Genomic DNA, 27,561 nt, shown 5'->3' on the forward strand with positions numbered 1-27,561 from the left:
ACCCACCTTACCACTCATCCACTGCCCCCTACCCAGCAGTAGAAGACCCAGAAGGTGTAATTGCCCCTAAACAGATAATAGATAACTAAACAAAATAACTGCATCAGCTTTCTTGGCCTTGCTAAATACAAGATAGAAACTAAACAGATAACAGGGACAGGGGTGGGTAATGGGAGAGCAAAGTCCAAGGGAAAAAGGAGGGAATGAATGGGAAGAAGAAGGGAGTTCTTTCCCCGGAAGGACTTCTGTCACTCTCACCATTATTACCATCACTACCAAGTGTTTATGGAGCCCCTCCTCACCAGTGGAGCCTCCATCGCTTTAGCATGCTCAATTAAAAGTATTTCCTCAGCCTGGAATCCCATCTTCCCATTACGTTTACTAGCTAAACAGATGTCATAATGGAGAAACTTGTTTATTATGATAGTTACTTTAATTATCTAGGGGCTTTCTTTAAGACATGTCCTATCTCTTGAAAGTCTCTCATCACCAGTATTTCTCACCCCCATTGTAGATAGGGGATGAGGGAACTGAGGCCTCAAATTAGACATAACTTCCTAGAGTTATATAGCAAGTTAGAATTGTAGAGCAGAACCAAATCTCTAATTTAGCCCTTTTGGTTGTTTAGCTCAGTGTTGTTTCTATTAATCCTAGTAAGCTGCCTACTAGAAGTTTTCTTTTTTTTATTGCATTATGTTAGTCACCATAAAATACATCATTAATTTTTGATGATAGAAGTTTTTGCTTGTTTGAAAATGGTTAGAAACAGGCCTTAAAAATAGGATGAATATCGCTGTAATCTCACTTGTGCTAATAATATATCTTGTGGACCCTTATTTAGCCTTCAGCATTGATATGTTATCGGTATGTTGTTTGTTTTCATTCTCTAGGAGTCATTACCTGTGGCTGTCCATGAGCCTTGCTTAGGGAAAGAAATTCTAGCTGATGTCTGTGTTTGACTTGACTTGAATTTGATCCACCCAAAAGGCTTGGATTTCATCCTTCTTAAAATGATCTATGAGCAATGGATGTTGACTCATATAGCCAGGAAATTTTAGGGTTTGGGAGATTTTAAAAAAAAAATCATCGATTGTGGTTCCATACAAATTTTAGGATTGTTTATTCTAGCTCTGTAAAAAAATGCTGGTGGCATTTTGATAGGGATTGCATTAAATGTGTAGATTGCTTTGAGTAGTAGAGACATTTTAACAATATTTGTTCTTCCAGTCCATGAACATAGAATGTCTTTCCATTTTCTGGTGTCATCTTCAATTTCTTTCATCAGTGTTTTATAGCTTTCAGATTACAGGTCTTTCACCTCTTTGGTTAGGTTTATTCCTGGTACCTTACAGTTTTGGGTACAATTATGAATGGGATCTATTCCTTGATTTCTCTTCCTGCTGCTTCATTTATGTTGTATAGAAACACAACAGATTTCTGTACATTGATTTTATACCCTGCCACTTTATTAACTTTGTGTATTAATTTTAGCATTTTTTGGTGGAATGTTTTGGGTTTTCTATATAGAACATCATGTTATCTGCAAATATTGAAAGTTTTACTTCTTCCTCGCTGCTTTGGATGCCTTTTATTTTTGTTGTCTGATTGTCATGGCTAGGACTTCAGTAATATTTTAAATAACAGTGGTGGAAGTGGACATTCCTGTCTTATTTCTGACTGTAGAAGAAAAGCTCTTAGTTTTTCCCTATTGTGGATGATGTGGATTTTTCATATATAGCCTTTATTATCTTGCGATATGTTTCCTCTAACCCTACTTTGCTGAGGGATTTTATCATGAATGGATGTTGTACTTTGTCAAATGCTTTTTTTGAATCTATTAAAGTCATCATATGGTTCTTATCCTTTCTTTTATTGATGCTCAGTATCACATTGATTAATTTGAACCATCTTTGCAACCGAGGAATAAACCCACTTGATAATGCTGAATGATTTTTTTTTGAATTTTAAAACCTTATTTATTTATTTATTTATTTATTTTGAATATTTTATTTTATTTTTTTATTTTTTATATCTTTTCAGCGTAACAGTATTTATTGTTTTTGCACCACACCCAGTGCTCCATGCAATACGTGCCCTCCTTAATACCCAACAATTGGATCCTCCAAACTCCCACCCCCCTGCCCCTTCAAAACCCTCAGGTTGTTTTTCAGAGTCCATAGTCTCTCATGGTTCACCTCCCCTTCCAATTTCCCTCAACTCCCTTCTCATCTCCATCTCCCCATGTCCTCCATGTTATTTGTTATACTCCAAAAATAAGTGAAACCATATGATAATTGACTCTCTCTGCTTGACTTATTTCACTCAGCATAATCTCTTCCAGTCCCATCCATGTGGATACAAAAGTTGGGTATTGTATTCATCCTTTCTCATGGAGGCATAATACTCCATAGTGTATATGGACCACATCTTCCTTATCCATTCGTCCGTTGAAGGGCATCTTGGTTCTTTCCACAGTTTGGTGACTGTGGCCATTGCTGCTATGAACATTGGCGTACAGATGGCCCTTCTTTTCACTACATCTCTATCTTTGGGGTAAATACCCAGTAGTGCAATGGCAGGGTCATAGGGAAGCTCTGTTTTTAATTTCTTAAGGAATGTCCACACTGTTCTCCATAGTCGCTGCACCAACTTGCATTCCCACCAACAGTGGAAGAGGGTTCCCCTTTCTCCACATACTCTCCAACACACGTTGTTTCCTGTCTTGCTAATTTTGGCCATTCTAACTGGTGTAAGGTCATATCTCAATGTGGTTTTGATTAGAATCTCCCTAATGGCTAGTGATGATGAACATTTTTTCATGTGTCTATAGCCATTTCTATGTCTTCATTGTAGAAGTGTCTGTTCATATCTTCTGCCCATTTTTTGATACGATTAGCTGTTTTGTGTGTGTTGAGTTTGAGGAGTTCTTTATAGATCCTGGATATCAACCTTTTGTCTGTACTGTCATTTGCAAATATCTTCTCCCATTCCGTGGGTTGCCTCTTTGTTTTCTTGACTGTTTCCTTTGCTGTGCAGAAGCTTTTGATCTTGATGAAGTCCCAAAAGTTCATTTTTGCTTTTGTTTCCTTTGCCTTTGGAGACATGTCTTGAAAGAATTTGCTGAGGCCAATGTTGAAGAGGTTACTGCCTATGTTCTCCTCTAGGATTCTTATGGATTCCTGTCTCACGTTGAGGTCTTTTATCCATTTAGAGTTTATCTTTGTGTATGGTGTAAGAGAATGGTCGAATTTCATTCTTCTACATATAGCTGTCCAATTTTCCCAGTACCATTTATTGAAGAGACTGTCTTTTTTCCACTGTATATTTTTTCCTGTTTTGTCGAAGATTAATTGACCGTAGAGTTGAGGGTCCATATCTGGGCTCTCTACTCTGTTCCACTGGTCTATGTGTCTGTTTTTATGCCAGTACCATGCTGTCTTGGTGATCACAGCTTTGTAGTAAAGCTTGAAATCACGTAACGTGATGCCACTAGTTCCATTTTTGTTTTTCAACATTTCCTTAGCAATTCGGGTATCTTCTGATTCCATACAAATTTTAGGATTATTTCTTCAGCTCTTTGAAAAATACCGGTTGAATTTTGATTGGAATGGCATTAAAAGTATACATTGCTCTAGGCAGTATAGACACTTTAACGATGTTTAGTCTTCTGATCCAAGAACATGGAATGGTCTTCCATCTTTTTGTGTCTTCTTCGATTTCTTTGATGAGTGTTCTGTAGTTCCTCGAGTACAGATCCTTTATCTCTTTGGTTAGGTTTATTCCCAGGTATCTTATGGTTCTTGGTGCTATAGTAAATGGAATCGATTCTCTAATTTCCCTTTCTGTATTTTCATTGTTAGTGTATAAGAAAGCCACTGATTTCTGTACATTAACTCTCTCTCTTTGCAGATGACATGATTCTGTATATGGAAAACCCAAAAGACTCCACCCCCAAACTACTAGAACTCATATAGCAATTCAGTAATGTGGCAGGATTTTTTTTTTATACATATGTTGTTGGATTCAATTTCTAGTACTTTTTTGAGATTTTTTGTATCCTAACAATCCAAAATCTTGTATGGAACAACAAAAGACTCTGAATAGCCAAAGCAACATTGAAAAAGAAAAACAAAGCTGGAGGTATCACAATTCCAGACTTTGATTTGTATTACAAAGCTCTCTTGATCAAAACAATATGGTACTGACAGAAAAATAGATACATAGATCAAGAGAACAGAATAGAAAACCCAGAAATGAACACACAACTATATCATCAATTAATCTTTGACAAAGTAGGAATAAATATCCATAGGGATAAAGACAGTCTCTTCAACAACTGGTGTTGGAAAAAACTGGTCAGGAACATGCAAAAGAAAGAAACTGGACCACTTTCTTACACATACACACAAATGAATTCAAAATGGTTTAAAAACCTTACAAAGTGAGACATGAAACTGTAAAAGTCCTAATACAGGCAGGAACTTCTTTGACATTGACATTTGACATTGGAGTATAGAATTCTCTTTTAAATAGTGATTTTATATCCTTTGGATATGTACCCAGAAGTGAAATTGCTAGATCATATAGTAGTTCTACTTTTAATTTTTTGAGGTATCGCCAAACTGTTTTTGCATAATGACTGTACCAATTTACATTCCTACCCATAGTTTAGAAGAGTTTACTTTTCTCCACATCCTAATGCTTGTTACCTTTTGACTTTTTGATCAGCTATTCGAACATGTATGAGGTGATATCTCATTATTGTTTTGATTTTCATTGTTGTTAGAAAAGATACTTGAAATGATTTCAATCTTCTTAAATTGGTTAAGACTTGCTTATGGCCTAACAGCACATGGTCTGTCCTGGAAAGTATTCTATGAGTACCTAAGGAGAATGTGTATTCTGTTGCTGTTTGATGGAATCTTCTGTGTATGTCTATTAGACACATCCAATCTAAAGTGTAGTTTAGGTCTAATGTTTCTGAATTAATATTCTCTTGGATGATCTATAAATTGTTGAAAGTGGGAATACTGAGGTCCCCTACTATTACTATATTGCTGTTTTTCCCTTCAGGTCTGTTAGTATTTGCTTTATATATTTAAGTGTTCAAATGTTGAGTGCACGTGTATTCACTATTGTTATTCCTCTTGATATATTGACCCCTCTATGATTGTATTATTACCTTCTTTGTCTCTTATTATAATTTTTGACTTCTAATCATTTTTTTAAAGACTTCATTTATTTATTTGACAGACAGATCACAAGTAGGCAGAGAGGCAGGCAGAGAGAGAGGGGGAAGCAGGCTCCCTGCTGAGCAGAAAGCCCAATGTGGGGCTCGATCCCAGGACCCTGGGATCATGACCTGAGTTGAAGGCAGAGGCTTTAACCCACTGAGCTGCCCAGGTGCTCCATCATTTTTTTTTTCTGATACAGATATAGCTACCCCTCTTCTCTTTTGGTTTCCATTTTCATGGAATATCTTTTTTCCATTACTTTACTTTTAGCCCGTATGTATCCTTTTCTTCTTTTACTTTTTAAATTTGCGTATGATTACCATACAGTGTTATATTAGTTTCAGGTATACAAAATAATGATTCAAAATTTCTATATATTTATTAGTGTTTATCAAGTTAAGTGTGTTCTTCGGGCACCGGGTGGCTCAGTCCAACACTTGATTAAGCATCCAACTCTTGATTTTGGCTCAGGTCATGATCTCGTGGTCCTGAGATCAAGCTTAAGATTCTGTCTCTCCCTCTGTCCCTCCCCTACCTGTTCTCTCACACATATGTGTATGCACATACATGTTCTCCTCTCTCCAAAAAAAGAAAAACAAGATAAGTGTATTCTTAATCTCTGTTATCTCTTTCATACACAACACATCCACTTCCTTTCTGATCATCACCAGTTGATTCTGTGCGTTCAAGAGTCTATTTTTGTTTGTCTCTTCTTTCCTTTGTTTGTTCATTTGTACTGTTTCTTAAATACCTGAATAGACATTTTTCCAAAGAAGACATAATGATGGCCAACAGATACATGAGAAGATGTTCTACATCTCTAATCATCAGGGAAATGTAAATTAAAACCACAAAGTGATACCACTTTACACCTCTCAGAACGGCTAAAATAAACAATACAAGAAATAACAAGTGTCGGCAAGGCTGTGGAAAGGAACCTTTGTACAGTGTTGTGGGGAATGCAAATTAGCACAGTCATTGTGAAAACAGTATTGAGGTTTTTAAAAAAACAAAAAAATTGGAATTACCATACGACCCAATAATTCCACTACTTCATATTTACCAGAAGAAAATGAAAACACTAATTCATAAAGATTTGGGAACTGCTGTGTTTACTGCAATATTATTTACAATAGTCAAAATATGGAAGCAATCTAGATTAGGTGAATGGTTAAAGAAAATATATACATATAGAATGGAATATTACTCAGCCATAAAAAATGAAATCTTGCCATTTGTAACAACATGAAAGGACTTAGAGGATATAATGCTAAGTGAAATAAGTCAGTCAGAGAAAGAAGAAAAAAAAAACATGATTTCACTCATGTAAAATTTAAGAAGCCTAAATATATCCTTAAAGGTGAAGTCAATCTCATGGGCAACATATAGTTGGGTCTTATATTTTATCCAGTCACTCTGTCTTTTGATTAGAGATTTTAATGAATTTCCACTTAAAGTAATTATTGGTAAATAAGTACTTGTATAAATAAAATCTTTAAAAAAATAAAAAAGGGCGCCTGGGTGGCTCAGTGGGTTAAAACCTCTGCCTTAGGCTCAGGTCATGATCTCAGGTTCCTGGGATCAAGCCCCACATCTGGCTCTCTGCTCAGCAGGGACCCTGCTTCCTCCTCTCCCTCTCTCTGCCTGCTTCTCTGCCTACTTGTGAGCTCTGTCAAATGAATAAATAAAATCTTTAAAAAAAATAAGTATTTGCAATTGTCATTTTGTTTATTGTTTTCTGGGTGTTTTACTGACTCTTTCTTTCTTCTCTTGATCTCTTCTTTTGTGATTTGATGATTTCCCATATTGGTGTGCTTTGATTCCTTTTTATCTTTTGTGTAGCTACTATAGGTTTCTGTTCTATTGTTACCGTGAGGTTAACACAAAACACCTTAAGAGTTTTTAACAGTCTTTCTTAAGTAGAATAACAACTTAAGTTTGTCCAAATACAAAAGCTCAATGCTTTTACCCTCCACAGGTTTTATGTTTTTGATGCCATTACTTACATTTTTTCCCTTTTTAAAAAGTTTTTATTTAAATTCCAGTTAATTAACATACAGTTAATTAATATTAGTTAATTACTTAATATTAGTTCAGGTGCACAACATAGTGATTCAATACTTCCTTACATCTTTTTATATTGTGTATCCATTAACAAAATATCGTAACTATAATTTTTTATAGTTTGTCATTTAGTCTTTATACTAGAATTAAGTGATTTACATACCACCATATTACAATATTAGAGTATTCTTAGTTTGACTATATATTTACTTTTACCAGTGAGTTTTATACTTTGATACAATTTTGTGTTCCCAGTCAGCATCCTTTTTTTCAGCTTGAAGAATTCCCTTTAGCATTCCTTGTAAGACAGTTCTAGTGGTGGTGAGCTTCAGATTTTACTTATCTGGGAATGTCTTTATCTCTCTTTCAATTGTTTGATGGCTTCGTTGGGTAAAGTATTTTTGGTTGGCATTATTTTTCTTTCAGTAGTTTGAATAAACCATTCCACTTTCCTGATCTGCAAGGTTTCTGCTGAGAAATCCACTGATAGCCTTATAGGGATTCTTTTGTATGTGATGAGCTCCTTTTTGGTAATTTCAAGATTCTCTCTTTGTCTTTGATTTTTGACATTTTTAAAAACATTTTGTTTATTTATTTGAGACAGAGAGTGCAAGCATGAGCAGGGGGAGGGGCAGAGGGAGAGGGAGAAGTACACTCCTGGCTCAGCAGGGAGCCAGATGTGGGGCTTGATCCCAGGATCCTGAGATCATGGCCTGAGCTGAAGGCAGATGCTTAACTAACTGAGCCCACCTAAGCAGCCATGATTTTTTATATTGTTATTATAATGTTTCTCAGTGAAGTCTTTGAATTGAACCTGACTAGGAAACTTTGAGCTTCATGTACCTGGTGTCCATTTCTTTCCCCAGATTTGGGAAGTTTTCAGCCATGGTTTCTTTAAACAAGCTTTCCACAAGAGACATCTAGTTCCTCCTACCCCACACATTTTGAACAGTTTTGTTGTCAAAATTTTTAAGATGCATTTATTTGAGGGAGAGAGAAAGAAGAGGAGAGTCAGAGGGAGAGGGAGAGAATCTTAAGCAGACTCCCACTGACCACAGAGCCTTGACATGGGGCTCAAATCTCATGACACTGAGATCATGACCTGAGCCAAAATCAAGTCACTCAACTGAATATGCATCCTAGGCTCCCCATTGTCATGTTTTTAATGTATGCCAAAATGGTGGCTGTAAAATATCTTGTTGTGGTATTACTTTCCACTTTTAATATATCTGAACAGATTGAGCCATTTTCATATGATTATTAATCATTCATGATTCCTTCAGTGTGTCTCAAATTTTTCCCATTTTTTTCCCTAATGTGTTGTTGGTCATTCTTTCATTTTTAAAGACCTTCTTTATACATTTTAAAGACCTTCTTTATACATTGTGAAGACTAATCATTTATGCAAACATCTCCTCCCAGCTAATGGCTAGCTTGTCTTCCACTTTATGCTACCTTTTTAGAGAGAAGTTCCCACTTAAGGTGGTCAAAGTTTCTTTGTGATATTTTTGTTTGTTTGTTTCTTGTTTAAGAAATTTTCTCTGAGACTATAAAGTAATTCTTCTAAGTTGTTTTGGAAAGTTTTTTATAGCTCTGCTTTTATATTTAAGAATATAATCCCTCAAGAATTTATTATATATGGTATGAGAAAGGGACCTGATTTTTATTTTCTTCCATTTATTATATACATTCTTATTTTCTCAATAATTTGCAGTAATCTTTCATGAATCACATTCTCATATATTTGAATTTCTGGTACTATCTAGTTGGTACCATTGGCTTATCTTCATTACTATAGTTTTATTATATCTTTGTAAGTCATTCCACCTTAATTTTATCTTCAGGCATATCTTGGCTATTCTTGTTTTTCTTTTTTGACTTATTTATATACATTTTATAATGAACCTATTAAGTGTTCTAAAATCTCTACTAAGATTTTGGGTTGAAAAAATTTAGTCACTAGATCAAGTTAAAGAGAATTGACATTTTTGCAATATTGAGGCTAACTAAAAGCATGGTTTTGCTCTCTATTTCAATTTTAATGTCTCTCAAAAAAGCTTATTTATTTTCTTTCCAAAGGCTTATGCATACTTTCTTAGGCTTACTTTTAGGAGTTATATATTGTTTTATAATTATAAATATCATTGAAAAATCATATTTTTCCCTAGACGATATCTGCTAATTTAAAGAAACCTGTTGACTTTTATATATTGATTTGGCAGCTTCCAACTTTGCCAAAGGCATCTACTTTTGTTGACTAGGAAGAATTATCTCATCTATGAAGTGTTTCACTGTACCCACCCCATTCTAGCTTGAACTCTCACTTTAGGGTGAGCCCTGTCATAGGCAAAGGATATCAACTTCTCCTATTCAGACTAAGTCTCCCTTAGTGACAGCTGTTTAGAATCTCCCTGTTGGGGCATCTAGGTGGCTCAGATGATTAAGCATCTACCTTCAGCTCAGATCATGATCTCCAGGTTCTGGGATCAAGCCCCATGTTGAGCTCTCAGCTCAGCAGGGTGTCTGCTTCTCCCTCTCCATCTCCCTCTCTCCCTGCTTGTGCTATCTCTGCCTCTGTCTCTTTTTCTCTCTCTCTCAAATGAATACATAAAATCTTAAAAAAAATCTGCCTTTCAAGGAAATGACATTTGGAATGTGAGAGATTTGTGGAAATTATGAAGGTTATTACAAAAGTGCTTCCTAAGTCCCTTTCCTGGCTAGAGAGAACAGTTTTTCCCAGATGCCATGTTTCCTTGTGGTTCTAGGGAAGATGGTGTCAACTTAGAGGATAATAATAATAATAATAACAGTTAATATTTAACTTTGTGCTGGGGAATATTCTAAGGGTTTCATATGTATTACTCTATTTCATCTTCACAATAATCCTATGAAGTAGATCAATATTATTCTCTATTTTATAGCTGAGGAAATAGGATCAGAGATATTAAGTAACTTATTCTACATTACTCAGCAAGACAATTGTAGAGTCAGGATTTGAACCCAGGTTCTGAAGTCCATATCCTTCAATTCTGTCATAGTCTCTCTCAATTTTGGCTGGAGTTTCAAGACCTTGCTTGAATCCTGACTGCTTCTTATTTACTGTGAGCCATCTATCATCCTGTCTGGCCTTAGATTTCTCATATAGAATGTAGGATTAATAAAGGTATATTTGTCTGCCTTGCAGGGCTGTTTTGAAATGGGAAGACACTGTTCTTGAGCTAGGCTTTCAGAGAAGCCAAGAACAATAGAAGAATGGTAGGAAACAGTAGGAGAAACAGTCTTCTTGTACGGAGGGTCGAGGGCAGCCATTAGAAGGATACAAGGGTAGAGGTATATATAAGTAGGGTGTGTTAGAGTGATCAGCCAGAGCCACCTCACTGATGTTACTGGTCTTTGTAGGGAGGAGTGGAATTCAGTGGGCTAGGTCCATTCTAACATGTTAATAAGTAACCATGAATGTTGAGACAGGATATCCACACAGGTCCTGTCTTGTATTTTATCTTTTCCTTTCCTTTCCTGTCTTTTTTTTTTTTTTTTTTTTGGTCTGTTGTATAACCAAAACTTTCATACTTTCTTTGCTATGGTTGAAGCTCATTGCTCATTGTGTCTAAGCTGGAAAAGGAAAACAATTTGTTAACAGTTTTATTATAATTATCTTTCATGTAATTAGTGACAGTTATTAAATCTTTTTCCCTTGAGGGGCAAAGAATGGTTTTTGTGCCTGATTATACATGTCATGCTGTTTGGCTTTGTGCCAGATAGGAATGTAAAATGCTTCCTGGTATGCATTGTCAGGCATCTCTAAGCATATCTGATTCTCCTGGAAGCTGGGACTGACGCTCCAAGACAGAGGTGAGAATATGTGTGCAAGAAGTGGGAGCTGTGCCTATAGCACACCAGGTTTCTTTCTGTTCCCCACCTCTACCTTGCAGCCACTTTGCCATTGATTAACTGTTGTGGCAGAGAAGTGGGTTTCAGTGATCTGTGTTATAGGAAGAATTCATTTCCTCCGATCCCATCCTCTTGTCTGTCTTTTGCCCTGTTGCTGAGTTTTTTGCCTAGTGCTTTCATAAAACAGAGGCACATTAGAGGGACCTGCTCATAATTAGAGCTACCTGAAAAAGGAAAGGGCTGTCTTGGAAAATAGCAATTTCATCACTGGTTATGTTCAAGCATAATGGCTAGGTAATTGATTGGCAGCAGATGTTGTCAAGGGGGTTTATGTGCTGATTAGGGGGATGAGGGTGTATGGACTTGGAGACCTACCATTTCCTTTATAACTCCAATCTAACAACTCTGAGATTCTGTTGTTTAATGTTACTGGCAGTAACCCTTTACTTTCTCAGAGGATGGATCACTTTTTATTCCTCTCTGGCTGACTAGACTTGACCTTTGAAAATATTGAGGTAACATCTAGACAGTATTGTTTACCCATTCTCTTCTCAGAAACATCACACTGCTAGAGCCAGGGCTAGGCTGGCTTTCTGTGACACTGCTTAAGCCCCTGTTGCACTTTTCACAGGTGCTAAGGCATCATGCTGGGGCCGGAGAGAACTGGATGTTATGGCACCTCTCCTTTAAGAACTACTAAACCATTTGCAGGGAGAGGCTACTAAATATGTTGAAGAGTGTGTATCAGGAGATGAATTAGCATGAGTTTAACATGTGGAACAATGAATTCACTGGAGTATGTGTATGGGTATATAAAAGCATGGGGAAACATCAGCTAGGATTATACAAATTTATTACCATGATTTCCTTACAAAAGGTGGAAAATAACTAGGATGAGGAGTAGCCAAAGGGGGATTTTCACCTTATCTAGACTATTTTAATATTTTTATTTTTTACAGAGATATATTACATATTCCAGAAGCTTACCATTTTATTTATTTATTTTTATAGTGTTATCTTAGTCACCATACAGTACATCATTAGTTTTTTTTTTTTAAACATTCAATGGCATATGAATTCAGTGAAAATCTGCCATTCAGTAACTTCTTTTTTTTTTTAATTTATTTATTTGACAGACACAGCGAGAGAGGGAACACAAGCAGGGAGAGTGGGAGGGGGAGAAGCAGGCTCTCTGCTGAGCAGGGAGCCCGATGCGGGACTCGATCCCAGGACCCTGGGATCTTGACCTGAGCCGAAGGCAGAGGCTTTAACCCACTGAGCCACCCAGGTGCCCCACATCATTAGTTTTTGATGTAGTGTTCCATGATTCATTGTTTGCATATAACACCCAGTGCTCCATGCAATCCCTTGCCCTTCTTAATACTCATCACCAGGCTCACACATCCCCCCACCTCCCTCCCTTCTAAAACCCTCATTTTGTTTCCTGGCATCCATAGTCTCTCATGGTTTGTCTCCCATTCCGATCTTCATTTTTCCCTTCTCCTACTAATGTCCTCCACACTATTCCTTATGTTCCATAATAAGTGAAACCATATGATAATTGACTTTCTGTTTGACTTATTTCATTTAGCATAATCTCCTCTAGTCCCACCCAAGTTGATGAAAAAGTTGGGTGTTACTCAAACTTACCATTTTAAAGTGGGTTTTAGTGTAGTTGACCCTTGAAAAACATGGGTTTAAATAGTATAGGTCTACTTAATACATAGTTTTTTTTTTCGGATAAATACAGTATAGTCCTGTAAATGTATTTTCTTTATGATTTTCTTAATAACATTTTCCCTAGCTTACATAATTCTAAGAATACTGTATATAATACATACAACATACAAACTATGTGTTAATCAACTTTTTATATTATTGGTAAGGATTCTAGTCAACAGTAGGCTATTAATAGTTAAATTTTTAGAGTCAAAAGATATACACAGATTTTCGACTGTGTGGGGAGTTGGCACCCCTAACAACTGTGTTTTTCAACAACCAAATATTCATTGTGCAACAATCACCACTGACTATTCCAGAACATTTTCTTCACTCCCCCCAAATGACCCTGCAACCATTAGCACTAACTCCCCATTTTCCCCTCCCTCTAGCCCCTGGAAACTACTAATATGCTTTCCGTCTTTATGGATTTGTCTATTTGGGACATTTAATATAAGTGGTGTATAATATATGGTTATTTGTTTGTCTGGCTTCATTTACTTAGCATGCTGTTTCTGAGTTTCATCTGTATTGTATTTTATTCCTTTGTATTGCTAAATAGTATTCTATTTTGTGTTTGTGTATATTTGTATGTGTGTGGGTGTGTTCACATACATACCATATTTTTTTTTTTTTTCATACCATATTTTGATTTATCAATATATCAGTTGAACTTTTGGATTGTTTTCCCATTTTGGCTATTGTGAGTAATGCTGCTATGAACATTTGTATACCAGTTTTTGTGTGAACATATATTTTCAGTTGCCTTGACTATATACCTAGGAGCAGAACTGCTGAGTTATATTATATGGTAACAATATGTTTAAATTTTTGAGAAACTGCCAAAATGATTTCTACAGTAGTTGTACCAATTTACATTCCTACCAGCAGTGTATGAGGGTTCCAATTTCTTCATATCCTCCTCAACACATGTTGTTGCCCGTTTTTTGTTATAACCAGTCTGAAAATGATACCTCATTGTGGTTTTGATTTATATTCCCCAGATAGCTAGTGGTGTTGAAGATCTTTACATGTATTTGTTGGCCATTTATGTATCTTCTTTGGAAAAATGTTCAGATACTATGCCCATTTTTAAATGGGCTATTTTCCTTTTTATTGTTGAGTTCTATATATTCTGGATACTAGATCCTTATCAGATATAGTATATGCAAATATTTTCTTCCATTCTGTGCTTTGTTTCACTTTCTTGATGCTATCATTTGCAAAGCAAAATTTTTTAGATTTTAATAAAGTCTAAATCTTTTCCTTTGGTTGTTTTTGTTTTAGGTGTCATATGCAAGAAACCGTTGCCTAATCCAAGGTCACAAAAACTTCCTTCTGTGTTTTCTTTGACATACTTTATCATTTTAGCTTTTACATTTAGGTCTTTAATCTATTTTAAGTTAATTTTCATATGTAGTGTGAGGTGTGAGTCCAAGTTTATTCTTTTGCATGTGGATATCTAGTTGCCCCCTCACCATTTGTTGAAAAGACTATATGCTACCCCTTTGAATTGTCTTGACATCTTTGAAAAATATCAGTTTAGCATAAATGTTGGGTATATTTCTGTACTCTCATCTATTTCATTGATCTTTAAATCTGTTATTGTGCCAGTACTACACTCACTTGGTTATAGTAAGCTTTGGCATCAGAAGTGTGAGTCCTCCAACTTTGTTCTTTTTCAAAATCATTTTGGTTATTCTGGTCCTTTGAATTTCTGTATGAAATTTAGAATCAGCTTATCAATTTCTGCCAAGAAACAAGCTGAGAGTTTTGATAGGGATTGTGTTGAATCTGAATCGATTTGCACAATATTACCATCTTAACAATATTAAATTTTCCAATCCATGAACATGAGATATCTTTTTATTCAGTTAGGTCTTTACTTTCTTTCGGCAATGTTTTGCAGTGTTCATTGTGCATGTCTTACACTTCTTTTGTAAAATGTATTCCTGAGGATTTTGTTCTTTCTGATGCTACTTAAATGGGATTGTTTTCTTAATTTATTTTCAGAAAAACAGTTGACTTTGTGTGTTGATCTTATATCCTGCAACATTGCTGACTTCATTTATTAGTTATAACAGGATTTTTGTGTGTGTGGATTCCTTAGGATTAAATATATATATATATATATATGACTATATATAAAAATTTATATAAATATATATATATTAAAATTATGTCATATGTGAATAGTTTTAATTTTTCTTTCTAATCTGAATGTTTTTTTTCTCCAATTGCTCTAGCCCTCAGTATACATGTGCATGAAAGTGATATCTGTTCTTGATTGTAGGATGAAAGCATTCAGCCTTTCATCATTAAGTACATTAATTATGGGTGTTCCATAAATTTCTATCAGTTCTTTGAGAAAGCTCCTTCTTATTCCAAATTTGTTGAATGTTTTCTTTTTTATCATGAAAAGGTGTTGGATTTCTCTAAGTGTTTTTTCTGTGTCTATTGAGATGCTTATGTATTTTTTAAACTTTTATTCCATTAATATGGTGTATTACATTGACTGATTTTCATGTGTTGAATCAACCTTGCATTCCTGATATGAATTCCATTTGGTAATGTGGATTTTTTTTAATATATATGTTACTGGATTTGATTTGCAAATATTTTGTTGGGAATTTCTGCATTTCTATTTTTTGAAAGTTTGTGAAAGATTGATGTTAATTATTCTTTAAATGTTTGGTAGACTTCACTAGTGATGCCAATCTGGTCCTTTTGTTGTTGTTGTTTTGTTTTGTTTTGTTTTTCTTTTTCCCATGTAATAAATTTTTTTCAAGATTTTATTTATTTATTTGACAGTGAGAAAAAGAGAGGGAGAGAGCACACAAGCAGGAGTAGTGGGAGAGAGAGAAGCAGGCTCCTTGCTGAGCAGGGAGCCTGATATGGGGCTTGATCATGATCTGAGCTGGAGGCAGAATCTTAACCAACTGAGCTACCCATGTGCCCCAAGAAGTTTTTAATTACTCTTTACTTGTCATAGGTCTATTCAGATTTTCTATTTCCTCTTCAGTCATACTCTGTAGTTTTTATCATTCTAGGAATTTATTTCATCAGGTTATCTCATTTTTGGCATACAGTTGTTCATAGTGTTCCTTTGAATCATTTTTTAAAATTTTCTGTTAGCTTGGCAGTAATATTTAGTCTTTTATTCCTGATTTTAATATTTTGAGTTTTCTTCTTTTTCTTTAACTTTTTACAAAGTAAATGTATTCCTGTATCTATTGTGTAATTTAAAAAAAAAAGGGAAAAAAGGAAGATATATACAAAATTAAAAAGCATATTAAAATGGGGATCTGGGTAAGTTGGTAATTCCCTGACATTATTTCTCCTCTATGGGCTTAAGTTTCTTATCAGGAAGTTGATATGTTGGTTCATTGTTGCTGAAATGGTTGAAAGCCTCTGTATTCTATTATTTACATGATCAAGTATGGGATTAAAGACCATGGTTGGGAATATTTGTAGACAGAAAGTAGACCAGTTTGGGAGAAGCTCAGTCTTCCTGGAGGACATAGTAGAAGCTAAGGATGGAAATGAAAATTGAAGCCAAATTATGGTAATGTTTGAATTCTAGGGTGAGAGATTTGGACTTGGTAATGGGGAACTATTGAGGATTTTGGAGGCTGAGACTAGCCAATCAATTTAATAGTTAAGGAAATTGGTCTGATAATGACAAATGGGAGGAATTGGAACTGGGAGATAACCCAGGGAAATCATCTAGGGAGAGGGGACCATGACAGTGGAAATGGAATAGGAAGAGATGAAGACCAGTGATATTCTCTGATTTGGAAAGCACTCCCTGGAACTGCTGAGGCAGGAGGGATCTGGAGGAATTAGAAATCTTGCTCATCCTTGTGTCTTGTAGTTAGTGGTGAGGAAAAGAATAGGTCCAAAATAGACTTTTGTTAAATTGCATTGCATTAACCCAACTTTGCTTAGCGTTCAGTAAAGGTTAAAGAAAATAGTCTTCAAGTACTCTGAGAAGACTTCCAGGAAAGTCTTCCAACTTGCCAGTCTCTAGACATTTGCTTGTCTGAATCCCACTCCCACAGATATCCTGTGTTCCTTCCCACTGGAACTGTTCCAGAGAGTCATCTCATTCCAGCCACCCAAAAGCCAGTATTTTGAACTGACTTGTCTTAAACTCCTAAGAAGAAAATAAATGTTTCATTTTAAATCTCTTAAAAGCCTGCCTATGGTACCCTTTTTATAAGAGCTTAGCTTACATTGTGAAAAGCTGGGAAAACCTAATGAATTATTATAGGATGAAGCTTTTATTGTTTCACATAGATGACATGTATATGATGTGCTTGCTTCAGTGCTTTAGAATCACTTTTTGAACAGATCTGTTCCTTGACTAATCATCCTTCATCATTGCCTATTGATTGTATTATAGGGCAGCTGTTAGCATATTGAAGACACATAGTTGACCTTTGAAAGATGGAGAGATTTCCAAAAGAACATTTGTAAAGGATGAAAGTTTCTGAATGGAGATACATTTTTGCACATTTGGCTGTGTATGCAAAGTGCATTAAAATGAAGTGTTCTTTACTTGCTATGGCCTATGACAAATACATAGACTATATGCTGGTGATATTTCTAGGTTTGCTGGGTGGTAACCAACCCCCATTCTCTATGAGGCAAAAAGAGAGGGGAGAATACACAGAGTTTAGAAATAACTAATGTTCCTCTAGCTCCATCCCAAAGCTTCTGTCCTTCTAAGGCCACTCACCAACAGGCCTTTCTGGTGGCAGAAATAGTGATGCATCTAAATTGCTTGATCTCAGGTTTTGGAGGCAGGAAAGTAGAGAAAGTTTGTGCAGGGGGAAGGGGTATGGAAGGGAAAGATGGACTGTTGATTAAAGCTGTTGAGACAACTGACAAGCTCTTTGTCTAAAAGTACCCTGGCAGATTTTACCACTCCTACTAACGTTCCACCCTTCCCTTTTCCCTGACCCCCTGGCCTTCCTTCTTCCTAGGACTAGGGAGATAAGCCATCTCCCTGATTTAAGCTGTCATCCCAGATCCAGAAACATCTCACACAGCCTCCCCAAAAGAGGTTTTCCTGCATCCCTTTGCCTTTATGTTTTGGGATGTATAGTTTCAACATTTACCAACTCTATCTATTTCTGATGATTCAGAATCATCTTAGCCCAAGCCCTTCCCTACTCTTTCCTATTTTCCATAAAACCAGAGGTACAAAGATGCTAGTACTGTCATTAAGAGCACAGGCTTTGAAGTCAGACCACCTCATCCCTATCCCAGCTTTTCTGCTTTCCTAACTGTGTGACTTGGGAGATATTCCTTAACTTCTCTGAGCCCCAGTCTCCTCTTCTGTGAAATAGAGATAATAATGGTATATGCTAGCATGACTGAGTAATATAGTTCATTGAAAACTCTTTGCATAGTGATTGCTGTATAGTAAGTGCTCAATCAACAGTTGCTGTTATGTGGTTTGGGGACATTCTGTCATGTCCACTCCAACATTGAAGATGTAGAGATCTTTACATACCTAAGGCATTTTACAGTCAAATTTTAATTATTATTTGTACATCTTTTGGTGTAAATTAACACTGAAGGTCCCATTTTCAAGATGCTCAGTCCAGTATCCAACTTTGGTCTCCTTGCTCATAGGTATTATGTTTGATCAAGTTGTGGCATATGCCTGAGATATATAGCTTCATCTGTTGTTGTTGTTGTTTTTTTTTTAATCCAGCTGTGCTACTTAGATATGCTCAAGCACAAATGAGTTCTGTTTGGGGCACCTGGGTGGCTTAGTCAGTTAAGCATTTGCCTTTGGCTCAGGTCATGATCTCAGGGCCCTGGGATTGAGCCCCACATCATCGCCCTTCTTGGCAGGAAGTATGTTTCTCCCTCTCCTTCTGTGTACTCTCTCTCTCTCTCAAATTAAAAAAAAATGGGTTCTGTTTGATGTAACTCTTTTCTCCTCTGAAATCTTAGGTAAGAAACCTCTCGGAGATGATTTAGTTGTATCATTCTGCATCCTTCATTTCACAGATAGGTCATCAGAGGCCTAGAGAGGATTAAAATCATGCATAAAGCCAGCAAGCCACATAGAGTCAAACCAGGGGCCTCTGGTTGAGTGTTCTCTGAATACTTGAAGAATTTAGTTTATCCTTTTTTTTAGCCTGGCTAGAAACTTTTCAAAGAAGGAAACTATTATTATTCTTTTGCCTGCTTCCACAGCTCTGGGTGAACCAGGAGGATGGGGTGGAGGAAGGGCCCAGTGATGTGCAGAATGGGCACCTGGACCCCAACTCAGACTGCCTCTGTCTGGGCCGGCCACTACAGAACCGGGACCAGATGCGAGCCAATGTCATCAATGAGATCATGAGCACCGAACGTCATTATATCAAGCACCTCAAGGACATTTGTGAGGTAGGCCCAGCTATGATAGTGTATGTGGGGGTACCCAGGGTGGGGTAGAGGACATTTTCATGAAGAACCAACTCTGCTGAGCTTTCCTGTGACAGTCCCAAGATATTGAAAAGAGCAGCTGGATTGGCCTCCTATATTCTGCTCAATGGGTGAAATAGCTCCCTTGGAGCTTCTCAGTCCCTGTATCAGTTTCTCTTTCTCTGTCTAAGTTTCATCTTTCATTTTCATATTCCTTCTTTCCCTATGTCTTCCTGCTTCCCTCACCCCATCTTCCCTTCCCTCAATCTCTACCTCTATGCTTTTAGCTTCTGATTTGTTTGTTGCCACACCACATAAAAGCCTGACTTCATTCATTAAAGCACAGACACATCTCCCTCCAACTCAGTGGTTCACAAACCTAAATGTGCACAACAGTCCCTGGAGTGCCTTGTTGAACATGCCATTCCAGCCTCCTCTGCCTCCCCAAAGTTGTGAAATTTCAGTCTGGGGTAAACCAAGTCATCTCTATGTCTAACAGGCATTCCTATTGAAATTGATGCTATTGGTCCTCTTCCTTCACTTGAAGAACACTTGAATAGTGCTTAGGGGGAGGAATCTGGAGGAGATAAGGATGGAGTAGATAAATCCCAGCTCCTTCAACAAGCCACTTTGCTCCCCAGATGTGGCTCCACATTCCCTGACTCTATCCCTTCCATCTCTCTAACCTGAGTAAGAATGAGAGCCCTTTTTCTCATCCTCTCTTGAGCTTACGAGACAAGCTGACATTTTCAAAGGGCATGTTACTGAACAGTTTGGGAATACCAATGGGAAATGGAAGAAAGAATGTTTTAAAAAATCTCTCTCTCTCTCTTTCACACACACACACACACACACACACACACACATACACACACATACACACACATAATATTCTGCTTGACCCAAGGAAAACTCTACTTTGAATATGTTTATCCCCTTCTTTCCAGATGAGGGGTCAGGTCCTAATATCTGTCCCCTAAGTGCTATTGAGTGAGGTCAGGACCTGCTCTGGAATCAATAATACAGGTTTAACACTTTTAAAAGTTCTTGTTTCTTTAGAATATTGTTACCCAATAGAACTTCCTATGGTGATAAAATACTTCTGCATTCTCCAATGTGTTACTGACAAGCCAGCCTTCTATGGTTATTGAGTGGTTGAGACATGGCTAGTACGATTGAGAAATGGAATTTTAAATTTTATTTAGTTTTAATTTAAATAGACACATGACTAAATGGCACCCACATTGGACAGTGCAGATCTAGAAAGATCAAATCCAGTGACTATGGGCCTTAATTTTCTTCACCTCAACTCATTTTTTTCCTCCCTTCCGGGAGGTTGATGGTTATTTCCACTTCCCCCTCTATGAAGCAGTAGAGTAGAAATAACAACAGCTGTGGGGACATGGAATGCTCACTTTCACATCCTGACTTAGTCACTTAGGAACTCGGTGGCCTTGAAGTTGCCCCTTAACTCCTCTGACTTTTGATTTTTCTGATTTGTCCAGTGGGCTTAACTACACCAAAGCCTTCAGTTCTTGATAAACTAAGTAAACATAATATTATAGTCATTTGTAAAAAGGTAGTTCTCTCTTCCTTTCCTTTTCATCTATTCACCCAAACATCCATGTCTCTCTTTTATCTTTTCCTCTTCCTTACCTTCATACAAATAGCTGAAAATTACCCTCTGAAATGTGCTATGTGGCATTGGGAATCAAACCACTGATATGTCATTCACTCAGCAAACATATAATAGAGTTCTGCTCCACACTAGCCTTGGACATATCTCTTATCCTCAAAGTGTTCTGCTCTAGACTGATATCTGAATCACCTGGGGGCTTGTTAGAAATACAGAATCTTTAGCTCCACTCCAGACCTACCAAGTAAAATTCTGCATTTTAACAAGGTTCCTATTTGACTTACATTATATATTAAAGTTTGAGGAGCACTGCTATAAAATGCTAGCTGTCTTGTAATGGCATAGGGTCTGTCTGTTCTTTACCTGACAGCTAAGGTATGCTATCAAGATCTAAGTTCGGTCATATCACTCCTCTGCTCAAAACTATATGACGGCTGACAATCTCTCCTTGAGTAAAAGTCAGGTTCTTACTATTACTTACAAAGTCCTGTGTGATCAACATATTCTTACCTCTATGACTTCATCTCCTTCACCTTTCTCATATTTGGTCCCTACTCCAGACACTCTGGTTTCTTGCTGTTCCTAAAAAAAAAAAAAAAAAAAAAAAAAAAAATGTCTGGCATGCCCCTTGCAACAGATTTTGGACTGGCTTTTCTTTCTGCCTAGAGCACTCCTGCTCCGGATATCTTCATGGCTCCCACCTTCACCTCCTTCAAGTCTTTATTCAGATATCACCTTCTCCTTGAGATCTTCCTTGAACTTTCTATTTAAAATTGTAATTGCACTGTCTCTCCCTCTTTCCTGCTTTATTTTGCTCTATTTTACATATTGCTATCTGACATATTGTATGTTTTGCTTACATGTTTTCTTTATTGCTCTTCTCTCCTATAGAGTATAAATTCCATGAAGGGCAGGGGATTTTACCTGTTAATTTACTGATATTTCCCCAATACCTAGCACAGAGAGGGTCTTTGCAAAGTAAACTGTCTGCATCAAGATCTCCGGCTCAGAGAGAAGCCACAGACTGCTCTTCTCTGAATCCTCCAGAACACACTGTCTCTCCCTCTGTAGAGGAACCTAGCACAGTTCCTGGCACATGGTACATGCTCAGTAAATACTGTTGGAAGTTAAAATTAAATACAAGGGCTCAAAGGGGGCAAGATGGCAGAGGAGTAAGGGACCCTATTTCAGTTGGTCCCCTAGATTGAGCTCGATATCTACCAGAGCTCTCTGAACACCCATGAAATCAGCCTGAGATGTAAGATTACACACTTCTGGATCTGTATGGGGGCAGAGGCTCATCAGTTGAAAGGTACAAAGGACAGAGTTGGAATTGCACAGACAGATATCAGAGAATAAACAGAAGGGTAAGGGAGCCACCAGAAGTGAGCCATTGGAAAGTAATACCCCAATGTGAAAGTGTTCCTGCATTTGGGGACCAGCTATAGCTTGCAGGCCAGTGGCTGCGAGATGGAAAGGGACTGATAACAGCACTCAAACAGAACAAAGGGACTTAAGGGAAAATTCTTGGGACCAGGTAGCCATAGGCACAGACCTAAGCCCACTGCCCTGGGACCAGCCACAGCTGCTGCCCACCCATGCTTGAGAGGATCCAGCTGGACATGAGTCAGCAGTCCTGGGAATGGCAGTCACCAGGATTGGGCTCAGCCAGACAAGTATCACTTGCGTTTTTGATGGCACAGGGGTACAGAGACAAGCAGGGGGCTCAGATGACCACTGAGAGGGTCACTAAGGGTGCTCACTGCCTGTGGGAGTCTGCAGTATTCAACAGGGCTTGCAGAGGTGGAGACAGTGTGTTCTGGAGGATTCAGAGAAGAGCAGTCTGTGCCTTCTCTCTGAGGCAGAGTTCTGGGTGCAGACAGTTTACTTTGCTCTGACTCTCTCTGAAAAGGCATGGAAAGCCACCAAAGAACAAAAGCCTCCAGAGAACAAAAGCCCATAAAACTGATTTCCACAGAGCCCAGCCCCTTGATAGGGCGCAGGGCAACTCCACCCAAGCAGGATAGACTGAAAAACAACACTGCAGGCCCCTACCTCAGAAGACATGCTGAAAGAACAAGAGGACAACAAACACAGGGTCCCCCATAAAACTGTAAAAACCCAATACCAGGGGAAAAGAGTATATTAAGCTCCTGGTATTGCCTCATAGACTACATTTCTTAGAGAAAACTTTTGTCTTTCTTTTTTAAAATTCTTTCTCATGATTCTTCTTTTTTTTTTTTACCCACTTACCATTTCAACTAGATGTTTAATAAAACATATTCCATAATAACATTTTGACTTGAAGTTTTTCATATATATAATGTTTTTCCTTTTTCTTTTTTAATATATAGATAGATAGATACAAGCTTCAATGTAGTGCTTATTTTCCCTATTCAATACTATCTTTATATATATATATATACCAGTTTTAGTTATCCTTATCTCTGGAAAGTTGAGTTCTTTAACAAAGATAACAAGATACACCCAGGAAGAACTGAAATACCTTTCCTTGCCCACATATCAGGGATTATAACTACCCTCCCTTCACACCTCCCCCATTTATTTTTTATTTTTTTGTCAGTCTTTTTGTTTATTTGTTTGCTTTTGTTTTTGTACTTTATAAATCTTACACTTGGGGCTCATTTGGGCTGTTTTTTTTTTTCTTTTTCTTTTGTTGGACTTTTGTTTGTTTGTTTTGTTTTTGTACTTTATAAATCTTATTCTTGGGGCTTATGTTGGCTGGATTTATTTTTTTTTCTTTTTTGTGGTAACATCTGATTGCTCTGAAACCTACCAGGGTGCACTTTGCTTGGATAGTTATTGTCATTTTTAGCTGTGCATCACCTCAACCACAACTCAACAGAATGACAAGTAGGAGGAATTCCCAACAAAGGAAAGACCTAGAGACAATGACCTCTCCAGCAGATCTAATGGATGGATATGGATCTAAGCAAGATGTCAGAAATAGACTTCAGAGTAGCAGTTATATAGACAATAGTGAGGCTAGAGAAAGCTATTAATGGCAACAGAGATTTGTTAAGGGCAGAAGTGAGAGCAGATCTGGCAGAACTTAAAAATGCTATCAATGAGATTGAATCTAATTTAGATACTCTAACAGTTAGGGTAAATGAGGCAGAAGAATGAGTTAGTGATCTTAAAGACAAAGATAGAGAAGAAGAATCAGGAGGGGGCCTTGAACAAGCAACATAAAGTCCATGAAAACAGAATTAGAGAAATTGATGACACCATGAAACGTTCCACTGTCAGAATTACTGGGATTCCTGATGGGGTGGAGAGAGAGAAAGGACTAGAACATATACTTGACATATAGTAGCTGAGAACTTCCCTTGCAAGAAATATTAGGGGGTTCTATAAAAGCAGAAAAGCCCCAAGAATGATACAGAACAGAGATGTACAGAGACAATCCATAGAAATAAGGACTTCACAGGCAAAATGATGAAAAATCCTATCTGTCAATAGTCACTCTCAACATGAATGGCCTAAATGCTCCCGTAAAATGGCACAGATGGTAGACTGGATGAAAAGACAGGACACATTCATATGCTGTCTACAAGAGACTCATTTTGAACCTAAAGATACATTCAGATTGAAAGTCAAGGGATCTTTCATGCCAACAGACTACAAAAGAAAGATGGGGTAGCAATTCCCATACAACAAGAAGATGTAACAATTGTAAATATCTATGCCCCCAACATGGGAACAGCCGACTGTTAACCAAAATAAAGAGACATATTGATAATGTTAATTGTAGGAGATCTTAACACTCCACTCTCAGCAATAGACAGATCAACTCAGCAGAAAATCAAAGAAACAAGAGCTTTAAATGACACACTGGACAAGATGGACCTCATAGATATATACAGAACATTCCACCCTAAAACAACAGAATACACATTCCTCTCGAGCACACATGGAACTTGCTCCAGAATAGACCACATACTGGTTCACAAGTCAGGTCTTAACCAATACCAAAAGACTGAGTTTATTCCCTCCATATTCTCAGACCACAATGCTTTGAAACTGGAACTCAATCACAAGAAAAAGTTTGGAAGAAATTTAAATACTTGGAAGCTAAAGATCATCCTGCTCAGGAATGTTTGGATCAATCAGGAAATCAAAGGAGAACTTAATCAATTCGTGGAAACCAATGAGAATGAAGACACATTGATTCAAAACCTATGGAATAGAGCAAAGGTGGTCCTAAGGGGGAAAAACATACCCATTCAAGACGCAGTCAAAAAAATAGAAAAATCTATTTCTATTTCTACATAGAATACACAAACTATCTTTAAATCTTAAAGATCTAGAGAATCAACAACAAATTAAACTTAACCTAGGCACAAGAAGGGGAATAATTAAGATTAGAGCAGAGATCAATGAATCAGAAACCAGAAATACAGTAGAACAAATTAACAAAACTAGAAGCTGGTTCCTTGAAAAAGTTAATAAGTTTGATAAACCACTGGCCAAATTCATCCAAAAGAAAAGAGAAAGGACCCAAATTAATAAAATTATGAACAAAAGGGGGAGATCATGACTAACACTAAGGAAGTGGAAACAATCATCAGAAATTATTATCAATTGCTATGCCAATATGTTAAGCAACCTAGAAATGGCTGCATTCCTAGAAATCGATAAACATCCAAGACTGAAAAGGAAGAACTTGACAACCTGAAAACACCAATAACTAGTAACAAGATTGAAACAGTGATCAATAACCTCCCCAAAACAAGAGTCCAGCACCTGATGGATTCCCTGGGGAATTCTACCAAACATTCAAAGAAGAAATCATACCTATTCTCCTGAAGCTGTTTCAAAAATATAGAAACAGAAGGAAAACTTCCAGACTGTTTCTATGAGGCCAGCATTATTTTAACCTCAAACCAAGCAAAGACCCCATAATAAAGGAGAATTTCAGACCAATATACCTGATGAATATGGATGCCAAATTTCTCCACAAGATCCTACTTAACAGGATCCAAGAATACTTTGAAAGGATTATGCATTGTGACCAGGTAGGATTTATCCCTGGGATGCACGGGTGCTTCAACATTCATAAATCAATTGTGTGATAGAACACATAAATAAGAGAAGAGACAAGAACCATTTGGTCCTCTTAATTGATGCAGAGAAAACATATGACAAAATACAGCATCCTTTCCTGAATAAAACTCTTCAGAGTATAGGGATAGAGGGAACATTCCTCAATTTCATAAAATCAGTCTATGAAAAAACCACAGTGAATATCATTTCAGTGGGAAAAGCTGAGAACCTTCCCATTGAGATCAAGAACACAACAAGGATTCCCACTCTTGCCGCTATTGTTCAACATAGTATTAGAAGTCCTAGCAACAACAATCAGAAAACAAAAAGAAATAAAAGGTATTTAAATTGGCAAAGTAGAAGTCAACCTCTCTCTCTTTGGAGATGACATGATACTTCATAGGGAAATCCCAGAAGTCTCCACCCCCAAATTACTAGAACTTATACAGCAATTCAGTAATGTGGCAGGGCACAAAATCAATACACAAAAATTGGTTGCTTTCTCATACATGAACAATGAAACCACCGAAAGATAAATTAGAGAATCAATTCCATTTACAATAGCACCCAAAACCATAAGATATCTCAGAATAAACCTAAGGAGGTAAAGTATCTGTACTCTAGGAACTACAAAACACTCATGAAAGAAACTGAAGAAGACATAAAAAGATGGAAAAACATTGCATTCTCATGGATCAGAAGAATACATATACTCTGTACTCTAGAAACTACAGAATACTTATGAAGAAAACTGAATAAGACTCAAAAAATTAGAAAAATGTTCCTTGCTCATGGATGGGAAGAATAAACATCATTAAAATGACTTTGCTGCCAAGAGCAATCTATACTTTCAATGCCATCCCCATCAAAATACCAACAGCATTTTTCAAAATGCTCGAACAAACAATCCTAAAATTTTAATGGAACCAGAAAAGACCCCAAATCACAAAGGAAATGTTGAAAAAGAAAAAGCTGGGGGCGTCATGTTGCCTGATTTCAAGCTATATTACAAAGCTGTGATCACCAAGACAGCATGGTATTGCCACAAAAACAGACAAATAGAACTGTGGAAGAGAATAGATAGCCCAGATATGGACCTTCAACTAACTGTATGGTCAACTAATCTTTGACAAAGCAGGAAAAGCATATGCAATGGAAGAAAGACAGTCTCTTCAATAAATGGTGCTGGTAAAACTGGACAGCTATATACAGAAGAACAAAATTCAACAATTTTTTTACACTATACAGAAAGATAAATTCTACATGGATAAAAGACCTCAATGTGAGACAGGAATCCATCAAAATCCTAGAGGAGAACATAGGCAGTAACCTTCTCAACATTGGCCACAGCAACTTATTTCAAGACATGTCTCCAGGGGCATCTCAGTAGCTCAGTTGGTTAAGTGACTGCCTTCAGCTCAGGCCATGTTCCTGGAGTTCCAGGATTTTTGTCCCCTCATTGGGCTCCCTGAGAGGACTTCTCCCTCTGACCTTCTCCCCTCTCATGCTCTCTCTCTCTCTCTC

General features: G+C 37.2%; 1 protein-coding gene across 1 annotated transcript in view; it reads left to right on the forward strand.

The window, feature by feature from the left end:
- LOC111139391 (Cdc42 guanine nucleotide exchange factor 9) overlaps positions 1-27,561 on the forward strand; it is a 157,964-nt gene that overhangs the window by 41,892 nt on the left and 88,511 nt on the right. The window contains exon 3 of the mRNA XM_022491637.1: positions 19,125-19,316. Within this exon, the coding sequence (XP_022347345.1) occupies positions 19,125-19,316 (192 nt within the window). The remainder of the gene's footprint in view (positions 1-19,124; positions 19,317-27,561) is intronic.

The sequence above is a fragment of the Enhydra lutris genome, unplaced genomic scaffold (genome assembly GCF_002288905.1).
Source record: "Enhydra lutris kenyoni isolate GAN:26980312 unplaced genomic scaffold, ASM228890v2 scaffoldscaffold105, whole genome shotgun sequence".
NCBI classification, from domain to species: Eukaryota; Metazoa; Chordata; class Mammalia; order Carnivora; family Mustelidae; genus Enhydra; species Enhydra lutris.